At 49.8% G+C, this 25750-nt stretch overlaps 1 protein-coding gene across 1 annotated transcript; it reads right to left on the bottom strand.

The window, feature by feature from the left end:
- Positions 1 to 20357: 20357 nt before the first annotated feature.
- On the bottom strand, positions 20358 to 21444 carry LOC132249273 (pre-rRNA-processing protein TSR1 homolog). Its single transcript, XM_059723902.1, has 3 exons — positions 21249 to 21444; positions 20799 to 20873; positions 20358 to 20670 (listed from the first exon to the last, which is right to left on the bottom strand). Exons 1-3 carry the CDS (start codon positions 21385 to 21387, stop codon positions 20492 to 20494), a joined length of 393 nt encoding a protein of 130 aa, XP_059579885.1. The 5' UTR covers positions 21388 to 21444; the 3' UTR covers positions 20358 to 20491.
- Positions 21445 to 25750: the final 4306 nt, after the last annotated feature.

Genomic DNA, 25750 nt, shown 5'->3' with positions numbered 1-25750 from the left:
TGAGAGACTGTGCCCATGATGGGCGAAGATAACTAGGGCAGAAGAGCCTAAAAATTAGTCCTGGGTAAGGCCCAAAAACGACAGCCTCCTGGGACTGGTTAGTGTGGTGGAGCTACTTGTGGCAGGGCAGTCTCTACGAAATGCCACGCTGCCACCCCTGAGAAAGGCGAGTGCAGAGCACCTGAAAACCTTGGCTCTCACTGCCTTGTGAGTTACTTTTGGCCGGGAAAAGGACTGGGGGAGCCTGACCCAACAGAAAACCCCTGGTGAAAGCCATAGAGCTGAGATGTATGGCAGGGTACACCTTGCAGCAGCTGTCACTTGAAGTAGAAAAGATTGCTAAAAAAGCAGCCTCTCAAGCTGCAAAGAGAGGAATCTGTGAAGGAGCTCCAGCAGGGCCATGGCCAGGGCCAGGGCCAGGGCCAGGGCCAAGCCAGCCACAATGTCAAAAGTGATCCCATGACAGGAACTAACTTAAAGGGGGTTAAGCCCTTCCCTTTTCTGCCTTTGTGTTTTCCAGGATGCGGACCAGCAGTGAATCCTCAAGAAGTTCCCTTGGTAGAAAGAAGATTCGAACTTCACTGCGTTCTGCATAGTCATTGTCTTGCTTGCGCGGCTGTGTTTGTGTACCGTCGTTGCTGTAAGTGGCTGTGGTGTTAATTATGCTACACAAGGAAATGTAAGCACAAGTTCTGGATGGGTTCTGGAATATCTGCAAAGTGGCTACAGAAAATGGTACATCCCTGGAGTATGGCCTCATGGGCCTCAAACTTATCAGTCACGCCAAAGATCGAGAAGGGCGGATTGACCTTTTGTTTGGATTCTCATCCTTTTGTTGGTTTCCTTTTGACCCTTATCTATGATGGCACAAGCAATACATTTGAAACAAGAATGAAAGCTTTGCCCAGAGTATAAAAGGAGCAGAATTCCCGAGAACATGTCTGCTCCAAAAAAGCTCTGATCACGGGATGTTTCTCTGCCATCTTAAATATCAAAGAAAACCATCATTTGAGTACTGGAAGAGCTTAGAAAACTCACTTATAATTATCACTGGTGAAAAACTGTTCAGCTGGTAAGGAACTTGAGGATTAGACAATTTGGCATGAGAAATTTATTGAAGCAGTGGACAAACAAAGGAAGAGGGTGTTGTGTGCATGCTCTTACTCTGGGGAGTTGCGGTGCGGTCGTGCAATTTCTATGTGAACAGTGGAAAAGCCAGAAACAAACATCTCCCACGCCCAGCGGAGGACACGAGGCCGGCACCACCAAACACCTCTGCTTTAACGTCTAAAGGAGCCATGTGTCAGGTTGTATTGCAGGGAAGAACTTGTAATAATTTCTATTAAAGTTTTCTTGTTATTAAATCAGCAAGGGGCCATGTCAAACATTGGGGGTCTTGGCAAAAAAATACTACTGAGAGTTTCTACACTTTCAATTTAAGGGGGTGGAACAACACCCGTCTGCACACATGACAGCACAAGCTATTTGAGGTCAGCACCCTGAAATGGCAGCACAGGGCAGGTCTGCAGTTTCCAGGCTCCCTTTCACCCTGGGCATGGAGCATTTGTGAGAGGGGAGTCGGGTGGAGGGGACAGCCACAACTCACCTGGCAGCACGTCCTCCGACCTCGAGATTGCCCCACTGTCCTGATCACCACAGACCCAGAGCTCCACCTGTCCTCGCTGGATGCGGCAGATCAAGTCAGGTTGGGGACCTTGATACCCTGTTTGGGCAGTGGTTAGAGAGAGTTTATCCACTGGTCCTGGATGCAGAATACGCAAGTGAAATTTGATGAATGGAGCCAATGAACTCAAGGATTAGACTAAGGACTTGAAGGACAAGGGAGGACGGACATTTAGGATGAAGGGAAGGCATAGCAGGGGGAAGAGGATGGCCCTTTTAATCCAGGTAGTGGACGTATGGTCATAGGAAAGCAAACACCAGTGCAATTCCAGGCAAATGAGTGGAAATGAGTTTGGACAGGACACACTAGGCAAGAGAGGGAGGAAATCAGAATAACTGCATAAGGAACAGCTGTTAATGCATTTTAAGGCACAATGAATGTCAAATGATATGATCATGGTGAGAAGGCAAAGGGAAATCATATTATCAAGGTTGAAGACTCCAGGGAAGGCGGCTGGATCAAGTGGAGGAGGAATATATACAAGTATGAGATGTGAGAGGTCTGATCATGGACAGAGCAGTAGGGAGCAAAGGGATTTAAGCCACCGGCCAAAAGTTCAGTTTCATAGTTGGTAGGGTTGGAAGGGACCTGAGTAGATCATCAGGTCTGACCCCCTGCCATTGCAGGAATGAATGCTGGGGTCCAACGACCCCCGCTAGGTGATTATCTAGCCTCATTTTCAAGATCCCCAGGGTCAGGGCTAGCACTACTTACCTTGGAAGTTGGTTCTGTCACAACCCAAAGTTGTGGTTTTTGTTTGTGTGTGCGCTTCGGCACCGCTAAATTATTTTCCCGCTGATTGTCGCTTTCTTTGCACGGTAGAGTTCTCTGCTGCAAGGGAGAACTCTAGTGCAATGGGGGATTTCCCGCCAAATTACAGCTTCTTTGCAGGGTGCATTTCTTTTGCATACTAGTGATACACGCTGCAAAGGAGTTCCCGCCATTTGTATTCGGATTCGCACCACATTATTGGCCAATTCCAAATGTAGGCACACGTGGCGGCTAGCTATTGGCTTGCTAGCCGTACAAAAGGCTTGGCTAGCTTCCGCCCAAGTCGGAGGAGGGAGGAAGAAAGAGAGACTCTGTGTGAAGATCTCCAAGCGCTGCGGACCCTCGCGGACCCAACGCGCCTCCCCTAAGCAGGCATAGAGGCAATAGAACCGAGCCTACGGAGCTTTCGCTTCTCGCCTCTCCCCATCACCAATCGCAATCCCAGACGTATCCCTTTCCTGTAAACTTCGAACCTGCGGAGCCTAAGCAACTCCGGGGAACCCTTCGAAGCCCGAACCGGACCCGCGGAGCCTAAACACCTCCTTGGGAGCAATCGAATTGTCGTGGTCCTCTAGTGAGGGTCTAAGCGGGAGCTGTGCCTGGAAACCTGTCCAGCCTACGCCAATACCATCTTTGGGTGTAAGTAAACAATCTTTTCAATCAACCATTACGCCTCCGTAACTAATTCTAGCTCGCGCGTACCAAACCACCCCGCGGTTCTCTCCAGCCCCGCATGCCCGGGCTGCTGGCCACAGCCCACGTGCACGAAGACAGGCCCGGCTCGCCCCCGGCCCGCACAGGTTCCAGCTCCAAGAAGCCCTGGCAGTGAAGTAGCGCCTCCTGATGTCTAGCCTGCATTGACTCAGTCAACTTGTGGCCATTATTCCTCGTTACTCCCAGTAGTGCTCGGGGGAACAGGAACTCTCCCGTTGTCTACTGGTCCCCCTTCGCCAATTTGTAGACGGCCAACAGATCCCCCTTCAGCCTTCTCTTGCGGAGGCTGAACAGGTTCAGGTTCCGCAGCCTCTCCTCGTAGGGCCTGCCCTGCTGCCCCCGATCATGCGGGTGGCCTCCTCTGGACTCTCTCCATGATGTCCTCACCCCTCCTGAAGTGCAACGCCCAGAACTGGACACAGTACTCCAGCTGCGGCCTGACCAGTGTCACATAGAGGGGGAAGATCACCTCCTTGGACCTGCTTGAGATGCATCTGTGGATGCACGACAAGGTGCGATTAGCCTTCTTGACCACGTTCCTACATTGGTAGCCAGTGTTCATTTCGGCATCAATAATGACTCCAAGATCATTTTCTGCCTCTGCACTGACGAGAAGGGAGTTCCCAGCCTGTAGGTATGCTGCTGGTTCCTCCTCCCTATGTGCAGTACCTTGCACTTGTCTGTGCTGAATCCCATCCTGTTCTCATCCCCCCACCCCTGTAACCTGTCTAGATCTAGTTGCAGCCTGTCCCTCTACTCCAGCATGCCCACTTCTCCCCACATCTTAGCGTCATCCGCAAATTTGAACAACGTTCTTTTCACCCCCCGTCCAAGTCGGTGATGAAGATGTTGAACGGTGTGGGTCCAACGACCGAGCCCTGGGGGACCCCACTGCCCACATCCCTCCAGGGCCATAACGACCCATCCATCTCCACTCTGTGTGCAGCCCTCCAGCCAACTAGTGACCCATCTGACTGTGTAGGCATCAACGCCACACTCACCTCATTTCTTAATGAGAATGGGGTGAGAGACTGTTAAAAACAGGGAGAAGACAACACCACTTCAGAGCACACCTGTCCTACGTGTGCCCACCTTCGGGCCCTGGAGGTGGCCGATACACTGCCACAGCCTCAAACACCTCCTGGAACTGCAGGCACAAGCGTTACAGCATCAGTGTTTCCTGCCCTGCTGCCTCAGCCCCCACGGCCCTGTCTGCACTCACTCTGCACTACAGCCCTTTGCACGCTTAGCCAGGACAGCCAGGGGTGCGCTACTCAGCTGACACATGACATGCAGGGATCCTGGTTTACTGTTTAAAAATTGCAAATTCTCTCATTAAAAAAAAAACAATTGCTCCCAACTCATAGCCCGCCCACCACAGCGGTGGCCCGTGACCACGGAGCCAGTGATCAGGGACTGCCAACAGGAGCCATTTCCAAGCAGTTTGCAGGCAGGAGTGCAAGCCCCCTGCAAGGGCGCACCCATGTTTGCGCCAGCGTTGGCACAAGGCGGGCAAGCAGAAGCCAGGTCTGATTCTTTGGCAAGGGAGAAGGGAAGACACGTCACTCTACATTAATGGTAAGGGCGTGGCGGGCTGCCAGGGACCCGGCCCCAGGGATGCTGCCTGCCTGGGGCTCCTCTGAGTCCTCCAACCACACAGAGCCCGCATGCAGGTTAAGCCACCCTCCCCCTATCTGTGGGGGCTGCCTGGCAGGGCCTCTGTGGGCTGTGGGGGGAGTGGGGAGCGGGAGTTCCCTCGCCTGTCCCATGTGTGCCCACCTTTGGGCCCTGGAGGGGCAGGTGAGGGAGCTCCAGGCGGAGCTCACTGGGCTGAGGGGAATCAGAGCTGCCGAGGAAAAAATTGACAGATATTTCCGTTCTCTGCAGGGTCAAGTACCTACTGGAGAGGCACCCCGGGAGGGACCCGACGCAGCAGTATCACGGACCGTTACCACCAGGGCCAGGGCTACTTGTGCTCCCGCAGTGTTGACCCCCGCAGTACACCTGGGGAACAGGTACAAGGCCCTGGCAGCATGGGAGGAGGAAGCAGGGGAGGATGACTCCAGAGCAGCCGATGTGGCTCCATGCACGGCACAGAGTGAGCGGTGCTGGAACACCCACAGGAAGAGACGCTGGGTCCTCGTCTGGGCAACTCCCTCCTGAGCGGTACGGAGGGACCCACCTGTCACCCGGATCCCATGGCACATGTGATTTGCTGCTTGCCTGGATTCAGGACATCACGGCCATGATCCCAGACCTCATCCGGCCCTCTGATCACTACCCCTTGGTCCTCATCCATGTGGGCATGCATGATGTGGCTGGGAGTTGTCCGGACCACGTCATGAAAAACTACAAGGCTCTGGGGGACAAGCTTAGGGAGACAGGAGCACACGTGGTTTTGTCATCTGTTCTTCTGGAGACCAGACATGGACGGTGCCATGAGGCCTGCGTCGGAGAGGTCAACCGGTGACTTTAGAGCTGGAGTTACCGGGCAGCTTTGCATTCCTCGACCATGGCCCACCCTTCTGCGCAGCAAACATGCTAGGGTGTGTCAGGCTAAATCTCTCCCTGAAAGGTAAGCATGCATTTCTCTTCCAGGTTGGCTGATGTTCTATGGCGAGCTTTCAACCTAGGTTCATCAGGGGATGGGGATGCAGGAGTACAGGAGGACACTTTGACGTCAAGGCGGTGGAACACCCTTCTCCACACAGCAGTTGAAAGGGATCTTGGGAGTCAGTACAGACTCCAAGATGAACATCGGACGACAGTGTGGGGAAGCGGTCAGTAAGGCTAACTGGACCTTGTTGTGCATCCACAGATGCATCTCAAGCAGGTCCAGGGAGGTGATCCCTCCCCTCTATGCAGCGCTGGTCAGGCCACAGTTGGAGTACTGCGTCTAGTTCTGGGCACTGCACTTCAAGGATGGATGTGGCTAACCTTGAGAGGGTCCAGAGAAGGGCCACTCGCATGGTGAAGGGGGAGCAAGGAAGACCCTACTAAGACAGACTAAATGGCCTGAATCTGTTCAGCCTGCTCAGGAGAAGACTGAGAGGAGATCTGGTGGCCCTCTATAAACTCACCAGTGGGGACCAGTGGAAAATAGGTGAGGTTCTGCTGCCCTGGGCTCCACCTGGGATAACAAGGAACAACAGCCACAAATTGATTGAGAGTAGGTTCAGGCTTGATATCAGGAGGTCATGAGGAGAAGACACTTGAAAAACAAGGAGAACATGACAGCACTTCAGAGCTCACATGGCTGCAGGGAGAGGCAAGAACCAGAGCTTTACCCAGGGAAATGAGGGCTTGGTAGTTCCTCAGCATCTGCTCCCGGTAAAGCCCCTTTTCCTCCTCTTCCAGCAGCTCCCACTCCTCCCGTGTGAAATACGCTGCCACGTCCTCGAACACCTCCCGGAGGTGGAGGTACAAGCGTTACAGCACCAGTGTCTCCTGCCCCCGTGGACTTGTCTGCACTCACTCTACTACAAGTATTTGCACCTTAGCCATGGATGCAGCTGTGGACATAGGCGCTCGTGTGTCGGCCTCAGCCCAGCTCAACACTCTCCATTTCCTCGGCCCTTGGAGGCAGCCCAGGCAGCACATTTAGAGGCAGGGAGTCCAGCTCCAGGGACTCTGACCCGGCCTTCCCGTGCCAGCACCTCTGGCTCTCTGCATCCCGGAGCGCACGCCTGCTAATGCAGCCTGGGGGGTTTGCAACTGTCACCAGAGACATCTCACTCTTCAGGTCTCTCTGCTCCCCAAACTCTTGACAGCACCCCTGGCTCCTCCTGGGCTCTGCCCCAGCTGCACTCCCACCCCCACCTCCAGCTGGTGCCCTGCTCACCTCCATGCTCTCCCCCTGCTTCACCAGCCTGCCCTGCCCCTCCTGCAGCTGGCCCGGCCCAGGCGTCAGGGAGCCAGTGTGTCCCCGTCTCCCTTGGGAGGGTCTGTGCAGCTCCAGGTTAACAGGCCCTTCCTCGGGAGGCTGCTGATCCGCTCTGCTCAGGTCCCGGCACCAGCGGGTGGAAGAGAGTGCACAGGTGAGCCCTGGGGTGGGGGCACAGGGAAAGCCCTGATCGGCTCCTGGAGTGGCCTGGGATGAAGGGAGCTGGAGACTTCAGTGTGTGGAAGAAGGGAGACTCATGATCCCACAGCTCTTGCTAACAGACCTCCACAGGCACGAGGCTGGAGATGAGCCCCAAGATCTGACTCCAAGATCCCTTTCTGCCTCCGTGCTCTCCAGAAGGGAGTTTCCCATCTTATAAGTGTGCTGCTGGTTACTACTGCCCAAGTGCAGCACTCTGCACTTGTCCATATTGAAACACATCCTGTTTTTGCTAGCCCACCCCTGCAACCTATCCAGGTCTTCCTGCAGTCTTTCCCTCCCTAGTAGCTTGCCCACCTCACCCCAAATTTTGGTATCATCAGGAAATTTAAGCAGGTTGCTTTTCACCCCATCATCCAAATCACTGATAAAGATATTGAACATTCCGGGCCCAAGGACCAAGCCCTGGGGGACTCCACTTCCCACTTCCCCCCAGATCCAATAAGACCCACCCACCACCGCTCTCTGAGTACGACCCTTCAGCCAATTTGCAATCCATTTGAATGTGTAGGCATCAGTGCCACAGTCACCTAGTTTTTTAATGAGGATGGGGTGGGAGACAGTGTCAAAGGCCTTGCTGAAGTCCAGAAAGACTACATCCGCGGCGGCACCTGCATCCAATGCTTTTGTGACCTGATCATAAAAGGCAATCAGGTCGGTCTGACATGACCTACCCCTAATGAAACCGTGCTGGTTGCCCTTGAGCATCATCCCCGATGCTGGCCCATCACAGATGTGCTCCTTGCTGGGCACATCTCAAAGAATTTCCCCAGGATTGAGGTAAGACTGACGGGCCTATAGTTGCCTGGTTCCTCCCTGCTCCGTTTTTTAAAGATGCGGACCATGTTATCAAAACCATTCAGAAGATTTACATTGTCTGGAATATCTGGAAACCATTCAGAAGGAAGATACAGCTCTGTGGAAAGGATTAGTTAGCTGTTGCCTGGATCAATAGGCCAGTGGACCTCGAGGAGCCCAAGGACTGCATTCCAGGGTCCTTCCCGGTACCCCTCAGACAGCACTGTTCAGGGACGCCTGACTTCGCTGAACTTCATGGAAAGAGAAGCTTGCTGTGTATCAGGCATCAGAGGGGACTGACAATAAGTTGCCGATGTGTATTGCTTTTGTCTGTCATTGTTTGCTTTGTTACTACACGTAGTTGTGTTTTTAAGTCAATAAACCTTTCTTACCTTTCTACCCCCAACCACACTCTCAGTTTCCAAACCCTCCGCAGGCAGCTGGGACATGAATTGGCATCACAAACAGGATTGAGAGGCTCTGGTCTGGCGAGAAAGGGCAAAATGGAGGTAGATGCATGGGCCCCGTTAGTAGCTTTATTTAAGGAGGTGACAGGGATGGAGAATCCCGGGTTGGATAAGGATAGGTTGAGACCTGCCTGGAGTGACCGGGGAACTGTACCCAATCATTGGGCTAGTTTTGCTGCTGCTGCCTGGGGGAAACTAAGGAAGGGGTGCCTGTTGTGGCTGCTGGCAACATGCCTGCGGTTAGTGGCTGAAGAGAATGCCCAGCTCGGGGCAGAAGTCACTCGGCTGAGTAAGGAGTTAAAAGATGTGAGAAATTCCAACAGCGTGGCGTGTGAGGCTGTGCGAGATACGCAGAGCTGCTTGGAAACATTAAAACGGAAGAAAGGAAAAATTGTGATCCCGGGCATGGCCACTCCTCTCCAGAAGGAAGTGCAGTTAGCATAGGCTGTGGAGCCATCCTCCCACAAGTGTCTGTACAGAGATAAACCAGAAGTTGAGCTCTGGGAAGATCAAAGGGAGGAGACTGATGGAAAGGAGGAGATTTATGACAAGCCTAGTGCTGAAACACCCCGGTATGTTCTTGTCCAGAGAGAGGAACCTAGTCAGGCCTTCCCTGCCCCGAGGGAGAAACACAGCCAAGTGTTTCCCATGGTGATAACTCATTCAAGGCTGCAAGGAGAGAATCCCCAAGTTGAGCTGCCTTCCTTTACCTGTGCAAAGATTAAAAATGCACAAAAGCAGCAGAAGTCCAAGCCAGGAGAGCCAGTAATAAACTGGCTAGTTCAAATGTCTAGTGAAGAAGCATTTGCAATTTCAGTAAATAGAGATGAAGCTGCAAAAATGGTTCTGTGCCCTGAGCTCCAGTTACATCAGTTTGCAAAAAGTAATGAAAATGCTAGTTTGTTTTCTGCTGCGCTCCAAGCCACTGCAGCCAGTTATGGTAATATGGAAGAAGAGCTTAACCCTGCCTCTCAGGTATGGGTCAATTTAGAGGCCAAAAGGGCAAGACCAAAAGCAGAGCCTTTTGTGCCACCAACAGTGTCCCCGGAGAGATTCTCTGCCCTGAGAGCAAAACTGTCAACATTTCCCCAGGCACATGCAGGGCCGCCACCTGTTACCCCGCCTGGTCACATGGTCTACAGAGTGCGGCCAGCCCAACCCCCAAAGAAAGGAGTCAAAATGGGGGTAGTAGGAAGCCAAAGACTGGTATCTAAAGTTAATATTAGCCCCTTAATTCGGATACCTGTACAAATTCAATTAAGTAAAAAGTCAATTGACACGCTATTAGACACAGGTGCCCAGATTTGCATTTTAGATTCTGCAGATTAGACAGGGGAGAAAGGAACCCCTTATCAAGTAAATGGAGTCAGAGGCATCAGACGACCAGGACATCTAGTCCGAGCAACCTCCGTGTCACCTAATGGCTCTAAAGTAACAGCGGCCACAGTAATACTTAAAGGGAGACCAAGCTTACTGGGACTCAATGTACTAAGAGGACAGCGGTTTGCCCTTGAACAAGAGAATCGGCAGTATGGGTGTACAGTGCCTCACCAAGAACCAGAAGAAATGGCTATAACAGCTGCAACTCGATGTAAGTGATCCCACTAACCCTGCCTCCCATGAAAGGAGTACACAGACCCCAGTATCAAACTCCCCCCAAAGACACCCAACCTATCCAGTGCATCATAAGATGCAGTTCAAAGATGAGTACTATTCGAACCCAGTCTCTGTATAACAATCCAGCGTGGCCAGTGAACAACCTGAATGGAGGGTGGTGGTTGACTGTTGACTTTCAAGCTTTAAATACTAATACTGACCCCTTGATGGCTGCCATCCCATCACTACCAGCCTTGACAGAAAGCATCCAGTGTTATAAGCCTGCATGAATAGAATCCATTAATATGAAAGACATGTCACGACCCTACGTGTTTGTAGCTGTAAAAGTTGCCGCAAGGATAACGTTCGCCCGCGCCTCAGCGAGAGCTACAGCCCAGGACACTTGTGCAGCACTGGAAATTCTGCTAGCTGTGTATCACCACCCAAAGAACTACAGAGCGATAATGGCCCTCACTTCCGCAACCATCTTGTGTATAACTGGACCACAAAACATAGCACGTGATGGACGTATCACATCCCATCCCATCCGCAGTTTAATGAATTAGTACAATAAGCCAATGGCATCCTCAAATGCAATTTGCGGGTAGCCGCTGGCCCGGCTCTTAAAGACTGAAATTTGCACCTGGATCAAGCTATCAGTTGAGCCAATACCTGACCCTGTTCGGGAGGTAGCCCCATGCAACAGACCTTTAGATTGGGTGGTCCCCGTGAGCCGGCAGTAGAGCGACCTAGAGGTAGTAACCCGAAAAAGGTCCAGGCAGGAGATCAGGTAGTAGTAAAGCATCCTCAAGGAAATAAATGGGAAGGGACACTATTAGCAAAAGGCATGCATAATATATGGTGAGTATTTAAGTCAAATTTATCTAACAGGAGCCAAGCTCCTTGTTGTCTTGTTCCCACAGATTGGATCTGTCCACAAGTGCAGCCATAACCATTTCTAATTGAGCCTGCCACTAAAAATGAGTCCTGCTCTGTCACCGGTCTGAACTGACTGGCACCATGAAGTGGTGTACTGTTATAAACGTACTCGTTTTCTTAATGGCTTGTTGGGTTTCCTGGGTAGGGCGTGTCTACTACCCTTCTTATTACCCAGATATTAATGAACTTGCTCCTGAAGACCTCAAGGAGTGGCCTGACCCTGAAGACCATCCCCCGGAAATGCATTCAGATGGCCTTCACGTGGTCCAGCTGCAGTATCCATACTGGAAGAAACCCGCCACCCCGGAGCAAGTGAAGTCCTGGTCTCCGAGTAGAAAAAACAGGATAGTTGACTGGCAAGGTGGTAACTGTCGGTGCACCTGTGGCACCAGTTATTTTCTTAAGTTTATTCCCTACCTGAAGGCTGGATTGGCTAACTGTGGGAGGGGAGGGGATTGTTGTAGCTCTGCTCATTTGGGAGTGTGTTGTTACATATTTCTTGAGGGAAACCCGTTGAGCTCAACGCCCCTGAGTTTGTGTCCCCAATAGTGCATTCTGCACCTGTTCAGCCTCTCGAGCCACTGCATTTATGGGAGGATCTTCCCCCTCCCATTCCTATGGTGACAACACTCTCCAGCGATGGTGTGAGGCCCACCAGGTGGGAGAGTACATTACAGGTTAGAACAAAGTTATTACATAGTTTGTAAATCATACCTATACAGAGGCGTAATAAAATAGTAACCACTTTAATACAGCCAGAAAGAAGGTGTATCCGCAAGTCTCCACCACTTATCCGCATCCTTTTATACCAGTGAGGTTCCCAAAGCAAATCAGTGCTATGATTCTGCCAGAACAATACCGTTTCATTAACCCAATACAGCATAGTACCCATGAGCGATGGTGGGAGCTCTTTTGCTCTCTGGGAGGTGAAGCATAGTTATGGACTCCCAAAGAAGGAAAGATAAATTATCTGGGAGAAAATGGGGTGTTCACTACTATCTCTGGCCATTTCCCCACAGGAAGCCCTGACACCGCCTGTGTATAACTCCACACCCTTGTAGAGGCCACAAGTTAAAATCCCAACCCTCCTAAATGCTTCATTGTTCAGTGCCAGATCAATAGTATGTTCAAACTACTTTTCCAAACTGTTCAGCAAGAGCCCGGGTAGCTGAAGGGTTGCTTAAATAGAAATAGCCAGTCATTTTCCGTTCCATAAGTGCACTTAAGTCCCGCAGATGAAGAGATACTCCAGGTTTTCTTTAAAATGGACTTAACTCTGCTATGAATGTGTAAAACTTGGATACATCCCAGAAAAACACTGAAGGAGTAGCCAATCTCCGACAGGCGGTAGGGCTGCTCACTAGGGGAGGCATGCTCAAAAAAAACCAAAAAAGTTAGAGCACACTGACAAATTGCTAACTGATGTAAGATTAGAGACAGCCCGTCTTGCCCAAGTCATGATAGACGCTGCTTTTAAAGCAGACAAAAATCAAACTTAGAGTACTGCTTGTGCGCAAGTTCAATTATCATTGAATATACATTTTTCCCAGATAATAAACAACATTCAAAATAGAGAATAGCCCCCTGGCTTAGAAAATCATGAAATGCCTGCAACATTTAGAGAGAGAGACCCCTATCAAAGTACCTAGATTACCACTTGAGAAGACTGTAATAAAAGAAAATGTCCATTCCTACTGCAGAAAGTAAAAGAGGAAAGCTGAACCACTCCTTACTTGCTAAACACAGAGGTAGGAGGGAGATGCTTTTGAGACTGGAATCTGCATCGCCCCATATGGAAAATAGTTACCCCCGATGGCCCTCAGTATGTAGCACAGTCCCCCTTAGTTCAAATTAGTAGCACCTGAATTAAATTAAAAACCCTATAGAGAAGCTAGCCTCTCAGCCCAACTAACATAACCTGCATATACGAGTTTCCTAATGTGTCATATATAACAATAGGGCAACGTGTTTGTTAAAAAAAAACAAGTCATTTCCCGCATAAAAATGGTACCACCTGAACTTTGTGCAATTCGTGTTGCTTAAGAGCTAAAAGTGGAGCCGTTGCTCTACTGCAATTAAGTTACTGTACTATTACTCTAAAATAGCCAGAAACTTCCTCTGAAACTGTACCTCTCAACTTTACGATACCCACTTCATGGGTATCAGATGTAGACATGCCACAGTTAGAAAACAAAAATGAAGTAAAAAATTCACTGCAAAGCCTTGAGGCAAAGTCTCGGCAAGGCACTCAGCTCTCTTTGCTCGAGAGGGTGGGCAAATCATCAGTCTAGCTGTCAACATGCCCCAGCCATGTAAATAGTATGATGTAATCTGTCCTATTTGTGTGTCACCAAGTGTCAACTCAACTATATGGCTAACCATCTTAAGCATCATACTATTCTGTATTGCCCTAGTGGCAACAGCTAAATACTGTTCTAACCGTTGTTGTCATAAATCTGTTCATGCTATGCAAGTTACATTTATAAATCCCTTCCCATTTCCCTGATGTAGAGCATGTAGCTTTAGCATTTAAATTGTAGCCATCATAGTGCTTCAGCAAGCAAGGGGTGGAGTGTGACAGCTGAAATTATGTCTTTGCTTGCTAAAGGCTCTATGAAAATTAGATTAATTAAATTAAATAAGTGTTTTTCTGTTTTTGTTCGATATTAAGCTATATGTTGTTGCTAAAAGCCTAATTAAAGTTTAAAATGTAGTGAAGCCTTGTATAAAGTAAGGCCTAGTAAATTTAGCAAAGCCTTAAAGTAGTAAAGCCCTGTGGCGTAGCTAAAATTACCTTATCAAAAGAATACAAAGCTTGTACTGCTATTAGTCAGTCTAAAGACAATTAAAGTAAAAGAAATCTAAGTAGTTATATGTTATCAAAACCATTCAGAAGCTTTAAACTGGCTAAAATATCTGAAAACCAGTCAGAAGAAAGATACAGCTCTGTAAAAAAAATTAGTTAGCTGTTGCCTAAATTAGTGGACCTGTTAACCTCGAGGAGCCCAAAGACTGCATTCCAAGGTCCTTCCCGGTGCCCTTCGGACAGTGATGTTCAGGGACGCCTGACTTCGGTGAACTTTGTAAAAAGAAAAGCTTGCTGTGTATCAAGCATCAGAGGGGACTGCCAAGAAGTTGCTGGCGTGAATTGCTTTTGCCTGTCATTGTTTGCTTTGTTACTAAGCATAGATGTGTTTTTGTTAAGTCAATAAACCTTTCTTACCTTTCTGCCCCCGACCATACTCTCAATCCACAAACCCTCTGCAGGTGGCTGGGACAGTGGGGCTGGGGCAGTGCGGTGGCTGGACTCCGCTTCCTGGCAGCCCTGGCAGTGGCTCCTTCCAGCTGACACTGCCAGTGATGTGGGAAGGGCCACGCTGTTCCTAGGGGTGCCTAAGACCTCAGTCAGATGCAGAGACCGACTGGCTGTGGCTGTTGTGCCCCAGCTCAAGTGTGGGATCGTGCCCGGTATGCAAAGGCCAATAAAGATACCAGGGGTGAAAATACAAAGAAGGTTTATTGCTAGCAATGAAAGGTGCGAGCGGAATAATTTCACGTAACAAGCACACCAGATCACTATTTCTAAGCATCTTTTATACAGGAGTTTTTGAGCCTTCATAAGCATGCTTGTTTGCTGATTGGTTATAAGTGAGTGACACAAGAAGTTCTTTACTGAGCATGTCTCTATACCTGTGTTTTAGCCATGTATCTCATTTACATACATGTGTGTTTCATTAGCATACTTCTTCCCCACCTAGGGGTGTGATTTTTAGTATTTTAATGAGCCCTTTAACCCAGTACCCTGCTTCTGCTTTTGTTTTCAAGCCCCCTTTATCTAGGACTGTCTCCTCCTTATCATTGCAGGTGGGCATTCGTCACATAACATTCTCTTCTGCTTCGTCTTCGGGTAGTGCTTTCTAGGTCACTCCTTACATGGCCATGGTGCACAGAGCTGTAGCTGCCACAACTCGGACGGTGAGCTCATTGAAGATCAGCCATGGAATCACAGACAAGGAGGGTTGAAGCGACCTCCGGAGGTCACATCTAGTCCGACCCCCTGCTCAAAGCAGGACCAGCCCAAACTACATCATATCAGCCCAGGTTTTGTCTACCCAGGTCTTCAAAACCTACAAGGATGGAGACTCCACCACCTCTCTGGGGAGCCTGTTCCAGTGCCTCACCACCCACCTCATGAGACAAATTGTCCTAATACTAACCCGAACTTCCCTTGATGCAACTTGAGAGCATTTCTCCTTGCTCTGTCACTTGCCACCACTCAGAACAGTCCATGCTCTTTGGAAGCACCCTTCAGGGAGCTGAAAGCTGTTATTAAATCCCCTCTCAAACTGGTATTTTCCAAATGAACTAAACCCAATTCCCTCAGCCTCTTCTCATGAGTCCAGTTCCCCAACTCCCTCACTATTGCCGTTGCCCTCCATTGCCCTCTGTCTAATCTGTTCACATCCTTTCTGTTTTGGGTGGCCTGACACTGAATGCAGTACTCCAGCTGTGGCCTCCCCAGTGCTGAATAGAGGGGAAGAATCACTACCCAACCAATGAGCAACACACCTACCAATGCAGCCTGGGATGCCATTACCCTTTTGTGCAACAAGGGCTCACTGCTGGCTCCTGTTCAGCTTCTTGTCCCCTGTCCCCCCAGATCCTTTTCTGCAGAGCTGCTGCCCAGCCCGCCACCCCCAGCGTGTCCTGGTGTGTGGGATTGCTCTGTCCTTGGTGCAGGACTTTGCACTTGTCCATGTTGAAACTCATGAAATTGCTTTTTTCACAGATTCATAGATGTAGGGTCAGAAGGGACCTTGAAGATCTTCTAGTCCAACCCCCTGCCCTGTGCAGGAGAGAAAACCAGGTCCAAATGACCCCAGCTAGGTAATCGTCAAGCCCTCTCTTAAACACCCCAAGGTAGAAGCCAGCAACACTTCCCTTGGAAGTTAGTTCCAGATCCTAGCCGCCCCGACTGTGAAGTAGCGCCTCCTGATGTCTAGTCTGAACCTACTGTCTAACAACTTCTGGTCATTATTCCTTGTTACTCTGGGAGGAGCTCGGGGGAACAAGGTCTCTACCAAACCCCACTGGCCCCCCTAGTAAGTTTATAGATGGCCACCAGGTCCCGCCGCAGGCTTCTCTTGTGCAGGCTGAACAGGTTCAGGTCCCATAACCTGTCCTCGTAGGGTCTGCCCAATCCTCCAATTTGTCCAATTGACCCAATCCTCCAATTTGTCTAGCTCACTCTGAACATTAGCACTACCCTCCAGCATATCTACTACTCCCTCAGCTTGGGCCGAAACATGAATTTGCATGAGAGTTTGCACAGGGGGGACATGAAGGGGCTACCCATGAGCACTCAGTCCTGAGTTGCGCCCGGCTGCCCCATGTACAGCACAGCATACCCCTGGCAACCAAAGCCTGCCCCACACTAAGGAAAGCCATCCAGCATTGGACATCAGGTAAAGGGGACATGGCACCAACCCTCCCCTGCTCCACACCCTGAGGAAGGCAGGTAGCTGGGGATCCCCCTACGGACAGTGGTTTGAGCCTGCCTCTTAAACCACAGCAGCAGCAGCAGCAGCAACAGCTGGTGAGCCCCACGTGGAGGCACTAACACCCGCCTGGTCTCCTACTTACACACACACCCAGGCAGCCACGTGAACAGGGTCACAGATGGAGCCCTGCACTCCAGGCTGCGGGGGATACCTGGCACGTCTGCTGGGATCAGAGGCACGGGCACTCCCACTTGTGGGATGTGCAGCTGGTGGAGACCCTGGGGGGCCGGGTGCAGGAGTTACAAGAGGAAGGGCACAAGGTGTGCTTCATCACGGAACACCAGGCTGAAATTGATGCTTTCTGCCGGGCGCTGCACCTGGAGAAGAATGCCGGGCTGAACAGCGGGCTTCAACAAGGTGCCCCAACAGATAGTGGGTGAAAACTGGTCACGTCACGACTAAAACCACGATGTGCATAAATTGCCCCACCAATAATCCTGCACACCAGCTACCAAGCCCTCACACCATCAACAGATGATGCATCTAAGCAGAAACAACCAACCCCAGCAAGAAAACAATGGAGGGTGATAGTAGGGTGGGAGACTCCCTGCTGCGGGGCACAGAGGGTGCCGTCTGCCATCCAGGCCCCTCTGCTCGAGAGCTCTGCTGCCTTCCAGCAGCCAGGATTAGAGGTGTTACGGCAAGACTCCCTAAACTGGTCCGCCCTAGTGACCACTACCCCATGCTCCTTGTACTTGGGGGCACCAACGACATGCTGAGAAGTAGCCCTGGGAGGATCATGGGAGACTACAAGACCATGGGGGTGAAGCTCAAGGACCTTCACCCTCCTTAAGCTGCCGTGCAGTGTCTGGGGCTGGTGCACACTGCTGGGCCCAGCTGGGCCCTCCCAGTGCTGGCTGGGCAGGGGCAGCGGGGCCTGTCCTGTCATCTTCGGTCAGTTCCAGTTCGTACACTACAGGGACGGTCCGAGTCAGAGCCCAACAACCCTCCTAACCGTGTCCAACAAGGGGTAACACGGGAGTGAGAGTGCAGATCGTCAGGCCCTGGCCCTGGGAGAGTGGTTCACTTGCGATACAAACGTTCATTGCTGAGGCACAGCCCTGTCTAGCTGCTGTGGATCACATTTCCCAACTCAGGCGGAGCAGAATTGGGCTGCTGCCATCCAGGGCTGCACTCAATTTGCTGTGCACAAATAAACTCTGAAACAATATACCCCAGAGGTTTTTGCTCCAGGGCGCACGTTCAAAGAGCGTGCCCAGGAGCAAAAATCTATGGATCAACAAGCCCCAGACTTCCTTTGTGTGCATTGATTGCACACACAGACACACCTGCACTTATGTCAGCTGATCTCACCAGCAAATCCGCATGTCTGTGGTGGAGGGAAAGGCCGCTCCCAGGGTCAGGGAAAACCTCAGCAACACGCTGACCTTATCTAAAGATGATGAGATTTGGGGAGGGGCATTGGTATGAAGCCTTTCTTTTCAAATATCCTGGACTAGGCAAGGCGCAATAGGAAAGGTTCGGACTGTGTGATTCACGTGGGGACCTTGATCTCACCTTCATCATTGCAATGTGTAATGGAGGTAGGAGCCGTGGCCCGCTGGGCACCTGCACCAGGTACGAGTGCCCTGACGGCCCCTGCCTGCTGCTGCTGCCACTGCATACCGGGGCTGCGCATCATGGGGGGAATGTGGGGCGTCCCCACACCCCTACCCTCCCTCAGCCGCACACTGCCCAGCCCAGCTCCCTGCTGCCAATGCTGGCCTCCCCCCCGCCCCCGCCCCGGTGCAGGCTCCGCACTGCCACCAGTCCCAGCCGCATGCTCTGCAGTCCTGCTCAGCGGCAGCCCCTGCCGCTTCCCTACCTGCTTCTTGGAGCCAGCAAGAGACTGGGAAGCAGAGCAGGGCCCCAGGGCCCCCACCTGGAAGCCACCTGATACCAAAGACTGGGACCCACCGTCATAGACATGATGTCTCAGAGGAAAGAGCGGGTCCTAAAGGATTCAAGGAGGGAGCACACAGAACAGAAAACAGCCAGGACGTACCTCTGAGAAGGGATCTGCCATCCATGGGGTGAAAGAGGGGAGCGCTTCCCTTAGTCACCGCACCACTCCTCTTGCCCTCCAGTCTCCCTGTGCCTTGCAGCGCTCAGCACCCTCCTGCTCTCTCCATCCAGGGGACCTGCCTCCCCACGCCCCACCCCAGCCCCTCTGCCAAAGGCTCAGCTCCCCACTGCTGCCTCTGCTCCTGGCCATGGCCAGCTCAGAGCTCTCATGTCCCGCTCCTGTCCCAGGGGAACAGAGTCCTGCAACTGCCTCTGGTGCAAAGGCTGTGCTATGTGGGCCCTTGTCTCTGACATCTGCCCCCAGTATCTGGGCATAGGGTATGTTGTTTATGCCCGCCTTGCTTGCTCCCTGACTTCGGGGCAGCCTCAGGCAACTATCTCAATAGGAGCCACAGCATGCAGCCCAGCTACCTGTGTGAACACACTCCCCTGCCTTCCACACACTGGAACAGCTCAGGCACTGCCAGGGAGGAAGGTCTCCCTCCCTGCAATCCTCCCTCCCTTCGGGGAGTGGCAGTAGGGCCAGACTCCCAGCCACGGGCCAGTCCCCTGGGCATGCAGGGGTCCCGTGGGCAGCTGAGCAGCAGTATACGTCCCGAGGATCATCATGAGTCAAATGGCTGTGGCACATTCAGGAAGGCCTCAGTACTCTGAGTGGGAGATTACAATGTGCTGCACTTCACCAGGAGAATATTTTTATACTTCCAGAGGGGAAGTAGACCTGCCACCAGCTGCACCGCCTTCACCCCTCCAACCACACTGCACTCATGTAAGGGACTCTACTGCCTCCTGCCCAGGGTTCATTCAACACGGCAGGGTCCTGGCTGCACAGCGGGACAGGGGAGTGAAGCCAAGGTATAAAAATATGAAACTCAGAGGAGAGCGAGAGCCAACCCCGACACTGAACCCCTAACTCAAAGTGGGGAGTGGGCACCGGCAGTCGGGGTAATCAGTCATTTGTCTGTCTGCCCTGCAGGAGACCCCACAGCTGGTGCGGGAGGGGATGAAGCTGCTGACTGAGCCCACGGCCAGCCGGGGTAGGGGTGGCAGCTGTGCTCTCCCCGGGATCCCAGCAGATGCACCGGAGATGAGGGACATCTGCATCATGCTGCGTGGAGGAAATGTGGGCCTGGGCTCCCTGGCCTGGCTCATCGGAGCTTGGGCAAAGAAGCTGCAGGAAACGAGTGGCCTGTGGAGCCACCTGCCCCAGGGAGGGGACACAGGGCCAGGGCATCTCTGCGCTGCTGCTGTTTGTACCAGGGAAGCTCCAGCTACTCGTAAACCAGAGGCCACTCAGCACAAAAGGGCTTGGCTTTTGAGGAAGCAGGGGGAGCTCTTCCCTGCAGGGCGTGCACAACCTGTAATGCCGCAGCCCTGCTCTGCCCTGTCCGTCCAAAGTAGGCCAAAGCAGGGGACGGAGCCAGAGAGCTCTGGCAGCCAGGCCCGTGCACAGCCCATGCCCACAGAGCTTGGAGACCAGCCAGCTCCCCTACAATGAGAGCCTGGGCTCCGGCAGGATAGAGCCAGCTGGGGCTCCTTCCTAACATATCAAGAAAACAGGAGGACGCACAGGTGCCCTGGTGCAATCTGTGGGGTTTCAAACTTCCCAAGGAGAGAGCAAGCACAGCCTGCAAAGTCCAGAAGCTGCCACACCTGAGAACACAACAGCCACCTCCCAAAAATAAGCCAAGCACTAGGACCTCTGTAGGCTGCACAGTATATTTGCCATTGAAATAGATACAACAGAGGCTGCAGCAGCGTGGGAAGGCACTACGCTAACACACGCCTGCACCCAGGAGACTCCTCGGGAATCCTGGACGCGGGTTCCGAAGAGCTACTCCGTGTCCACCTCTGGCACGGGGGCAGGCTCCTCGTTTCTCACCCACGCCACCGGCTCTGGCACATACGGGTCATACGTCCACTTGGGAAAGACGCGTTTGTACAGGTTCATCAGCACCGTGTCCTGGGACTTCAGCTGTGCATCAAAGTGGCACTTCATGTGGCCATGGGTCCCTAGGCAAAGGGAGCAAGCAGGGCTGTGGGCAGCTCTCCCAGGTCAGGGAGGGGTTTGCTGGGCGTGAGCGGGTCCAGCCCACACCATGGAAGGAAAGCAGAGCAACCCACCTCCAAGCTTCCCTTACCTAGTGGCTCCTTGATGTGTCCCCTGTGGCCCCATTTTGTTCTCAGCTCAACAGGCTTAAACCACAGCACATCCTCTGTAGATCGAAGACAAGACGCATGCGAGACAGGCCAGGCCGCGGGCATATGCTGCCCATCTGGCTAGCTCGAGCTGTCACCCTACAGCAGCTATGGGTACAGAGTGCACACCAGGCATCCCGCTGCAAACTGACCATGGCTGCAGCAGGGATGGGCATGTTTGAAGTGCAAAAGCCTGCCAGCAGGCAGTGGGGGGAGACTACGGGACTGCCTGGGACATGCCAACATGAGCGGGACAGACCACCCCGACCTCTAGCCCTGCAGCACAGGGTTTCAGAGGCCCAGCTGTCTGCAATCATGAACTGGACTTCCCTGTGGAAGCTGCAGGGCTCCCAGACGCACGGACTGCCCTGCCCCACCTGTGAGTACCGTACCTCTGGTAAAGAACATGTACCGCACGACTGCCATCTTGCTGAAAATTTTGAAGGGGTGACCGCTAAGCACCAGCCTCTTGATGATGAGCCTGTCTGGGTCCACCGCCAGCAAAGAGCCTGTGGCCAGGAGGTCGTGCATCCCTGCCCCAGGCAGAGGTGTTAGACAATCTGCACATACATGGAGCTGGAAATATAGAGAGTTACATATATTTAGAGCTGGGGTGGAAATATATAGACAGGTAGACATATAAAGCTGGAGATATTGAGCGCTGCAGTTATTCAGAGCTGGAGCTATACAGAGTCCTGGATACAGGACTCCTCTGTACAGGAGTTGGAGATATTCCGAGGTGAAGATATTAATAGCTGGAGATATTCAGAGCTGGAAATATAGATAGATGGAAATATTTAGACCTGGAGATATTCAGAGCTGGAGATATTCACAGAGGTAGATACATACAGATGTAGATATATGAAGATAGAGCTATACAGAGCTGAAGATATAAACTGACCTGGACACATATATACAGGTAGATATATGAAGCTGGAGCTCTTCAAAGATGGAGATATGCAGAGAGGTAGATACATAGAGATGTAGATATATGAAGCTGTAGATAAACACAGCTGAAGATATACCGAGCTGGATATAGATATACAATATATATGTATATACAAACACAATACATACACACACACACACACACTATATACACACACACAATCTATCTATCTATCTATCTATCTAAAGACACACTCTCTCTCTATACATACACACACACAAACACTCTCTCTCTATATATATATGTACACACACACACTATACACACACACGCACACACTATATATATATATTTATACAGATTATACAGACACACAGATAGATTTATGTAGCTGGAGATATTCAGAGCTGGACATACTGACAGCTGGAGATATTCAGAGCTCGAGATATTGAGAGAGGTAGATATATAGGAATGTAGATATAGGAACCTGCACTTATACAGAACTTCAGATATTTAGACCTGGAGATATTAAGAGACACAGAGATTCAGAGCTGGAGATATATAGAGATGCAGCTATATGAAACTGGAGATAGTCACAGCTGGAGATATTCCGAGCTGGATATATGGATAGCTGGAGATAGGTAGACATGGAGATATTCACAGGGGTAGACATATAGAGATGCGGATAGATGAAGCTGGAGATATTGATATCTGGAGAGATGCAGAGCTCAAGATATTGAGAGCTGGAGATATTGAGAGCTGGAAGGATTTAGAAGAGGAGATATTCAGAGCTGGACATATTCAGAGACGTAGATATATAGAGATGTCGATATTTCAAGCTGGAGATATGCAGAGCTGAAAATATACTGAGCTGCATATATATATATATATATATATATATATACAGGTCTTTATATATGAAGCTGGATCTATTCAGAGCTGGAGATCTTCAGAGCTCCAGATATTTAGACCTGGAGATATTCAGGAAGGTAGATATAGAGAGATGTAGATCAATGAAGCTGGAGATGTGCAGAGCTGGAGATATATAGACAGGTAGATACATAAAGCTGGAGCCATTCAGAACTGGAGATCTTGATAGCTGGAGATATTTAGACCTTGAGATATGCAGAGCGGGAGATATTCAGAGAGGTAGATATATAAATGTGTAGAGGTATGAACCTGGAGATAATCAGAGCTGGAGATATATAGAGATGTAGACATATGAAGCAGGAGATACCTAGATCTGGACATATGTAGAGATGTTGACATATGAAGCTGGAGTTATTCAAAGCTGGAGATATTCAGCGAGGTACAGATATAGAGATGTAGATCTATGAAGCTGGAGATATGAAGAGGTGGAAATATATAGACAGGTAGACTTATAAAGCTGGAGACACTGAGCGCTGCAGTTATTCAGAGCTGGAGCTATACAGAGTTGGAGATATTCAGAGGTGAAGATATTAATAGCTGGAGATATTCAGAGGTGGAAATATTGATAGATGGAAATATTCAGAGCTGGAGATATTCAGAGAGGTAGATACATAGAGATGTAGATATATGAAGCTAGATATATACAGAGCTGAAGATATACTGACCTGGATACAGATATACAGGTAGATATATGAAGCTGGAGCTCTTCAAAGATGGAGATATGCAGAGAGGTAGATACATAGAGATGTAGATATATGAAGCTGTAGATAAACACAGCTGAAGATATACTGAGCTGGATATATATACACAATATATATATGTATACAAACACAATACACACGCACACACACACACTATATACACACGCACACACACACACACTATACACACACACACACACAGTCTCTATACACTATCTATCTATCTATCTATCTATCTATAGACACATTCTCTCCCTATATACACACACACACACACACTCTCTCTCTATATATATGTACACACACACACACTTGTCATATTGAATGAAATAGTTTGAATGTTTGTAATGGTTGCCCATTAGCCAGTTTCAGGAAGAAGATAAGATGTATCTCCTTATCTAAGTCATTGTTTTTGGACTACATGCGAAAAGTCCTGACTTCGCTTAAAGTTTTAACTTTTGAATTATCTTTAGAAGTCTTTTACAAAGAGAGTAAATATCCTGAGTTCCAAGAGATCAAACCCTAGAGCCTTTTGACCAGATTGGTAAGAAAAGGGCACTTGCAGTGGTATGGAAGTTCCCCAAAGTAAAATGATTAACAAAAGAAACTAATTACTAAGCAAAAGAATCTGTTGAGTGAGATACGAGCCCAAATTTGGGGGTAATGACAGGCTTGAGTAGGAGTGGCCCAAGACGGCAGCTCGCTCAATAAAAACTGTAACTTACTGTCCCAATTTGGAGGTAACTTCACTTGCAGAACAACGAAGGAAGAATCGCAAGTGTAGGCCGGATCAGCCTGATCACCTGAACCAACCTCTCCGTGAACACAAATTTCTTAGTTCATGCTGAAGCTGCAGAGCGCCCGAAAGGGACTGAAAGAAGGGGACTTAGTTCTAGCACTACTGAGGCCAGCCCATTGAATTGTATTGCTGAGGCGAGCCCATTGAACCGTACTACTGAGGCCAACCCATTAAATTGTACTACTGAGGAATGAAACCATATTTTGGTATTTGGCTTCTCGGAATTCTAGGATTGTAAGTATATTATGAAAAATAATAGTATTGATTCAAATTTAACTTTTAGTTGTAATTGTAGTTGTTTTCGTAATACTAATTCTTATAGCATTGTTTGGGAAGGAAGTGCATTCGGAGCATTGTTTCTGATATATGTAGTTATTGTGTTTTTAATGTTTGTGGTGTTTCTTAAAGCTAAGCAGTGTTATATACGTAGCAAAGAGTTTTAAAATAAAATTGTGTTGTATAAATTAAGTGTGTAATCATTGTGAAATCGTGCAATCAGCTAACTACTTCCCCAGCCAGTGCATCAAAACGAATCAGTAAATTGTGTGGGATTTTCTCTATTCCATAACCCACTAGAGACAACACTATACACACACACTATATATATACACATATACACACACTATACATATACATACACACATACACACAGATAGATTTATGTAGCTGGAGATATTCAGAGCTGGACATAGTGACAGCTGGAGACATTCAGAGCTCGAGATATTGAGAGAGGTAGATATATAGGAATGTAGATATAGGAGCCTGCACTTATACAGAACTTCAGATATTTAGACCTGGAGATATTAAGAGATACAGAGATTCAGAGCTGGAGATATATGGAAATGCAGCTATATGAAACTGGAGATAGTCACAGCTGGAGATATTCAGAACTGGAAATATGGAGAGCTGGAGATAGGTAGACATGGAGACATTCACAGGGGTAGACATATAGAGATCCAGATAGATGAAGCTGGAGATCTTGATATCTGGAGAGATGCAGAGCTCAAGATATTGAGAGCTGGAGATCTTGAGAGCTGGAAGGATTTAGAAGAGGAGATATTCAGAGCTGGACATATTCAGAGAAGTAGATATATAGAGATGTCAATATTTCAAGCTGGAGATATGCAGAGCTGAAAATATACAGAGCTGGATATACATCTACAGGTGGATATATGAAGCTGGAGATATTCACAGATGTCAATATATAGAGAGGTAGATATATGAAACTGGAGATAGTCACAGCTGGAGATATTCAGTGCTGGAGAGACGCACAGCGGTAGACATATAGAGATTGACATAGATGAAGCTGGAGACATACACAGCTGGAAATATAGAGATCTAGAAATATATTGAGCTAGAGATGTTTAGAGCTGGTGTTATACAGAGCTGGAGGTATGAAGACCATATATCTTGACTTCAAAAAAGCCTTTGATCTGGTTTCCCATGCTCATCTCTTAGAGAAGCTGGCCAATTGACGCCTTGGGTCCTCCACGATCCACTGGCTGGAAAATTGGCTCCGGGGTCAGACCCAGAGGGTACTAATTGATGGAAGTCACTCATCGTGGTGTCCTGTGA

This window comes from Alligator mississippiensis, chromosome 1 (assembly GCF_030867095.1).
Source record: "Alligator mississippiensis isolate rAllMis1 chromosome 1, rAllMis1, whole genome shotgun sequence".
Taxonomy (NCBI): domain Eukaryota; kingdom Metazoa; phylum Chordata; order Crocodylia; family Alligatoridae; genus Alligator; species Alligator mississippiensis.
This window is presented reverse-complemented; position numbering and strand designations above follow the sequence as displayed.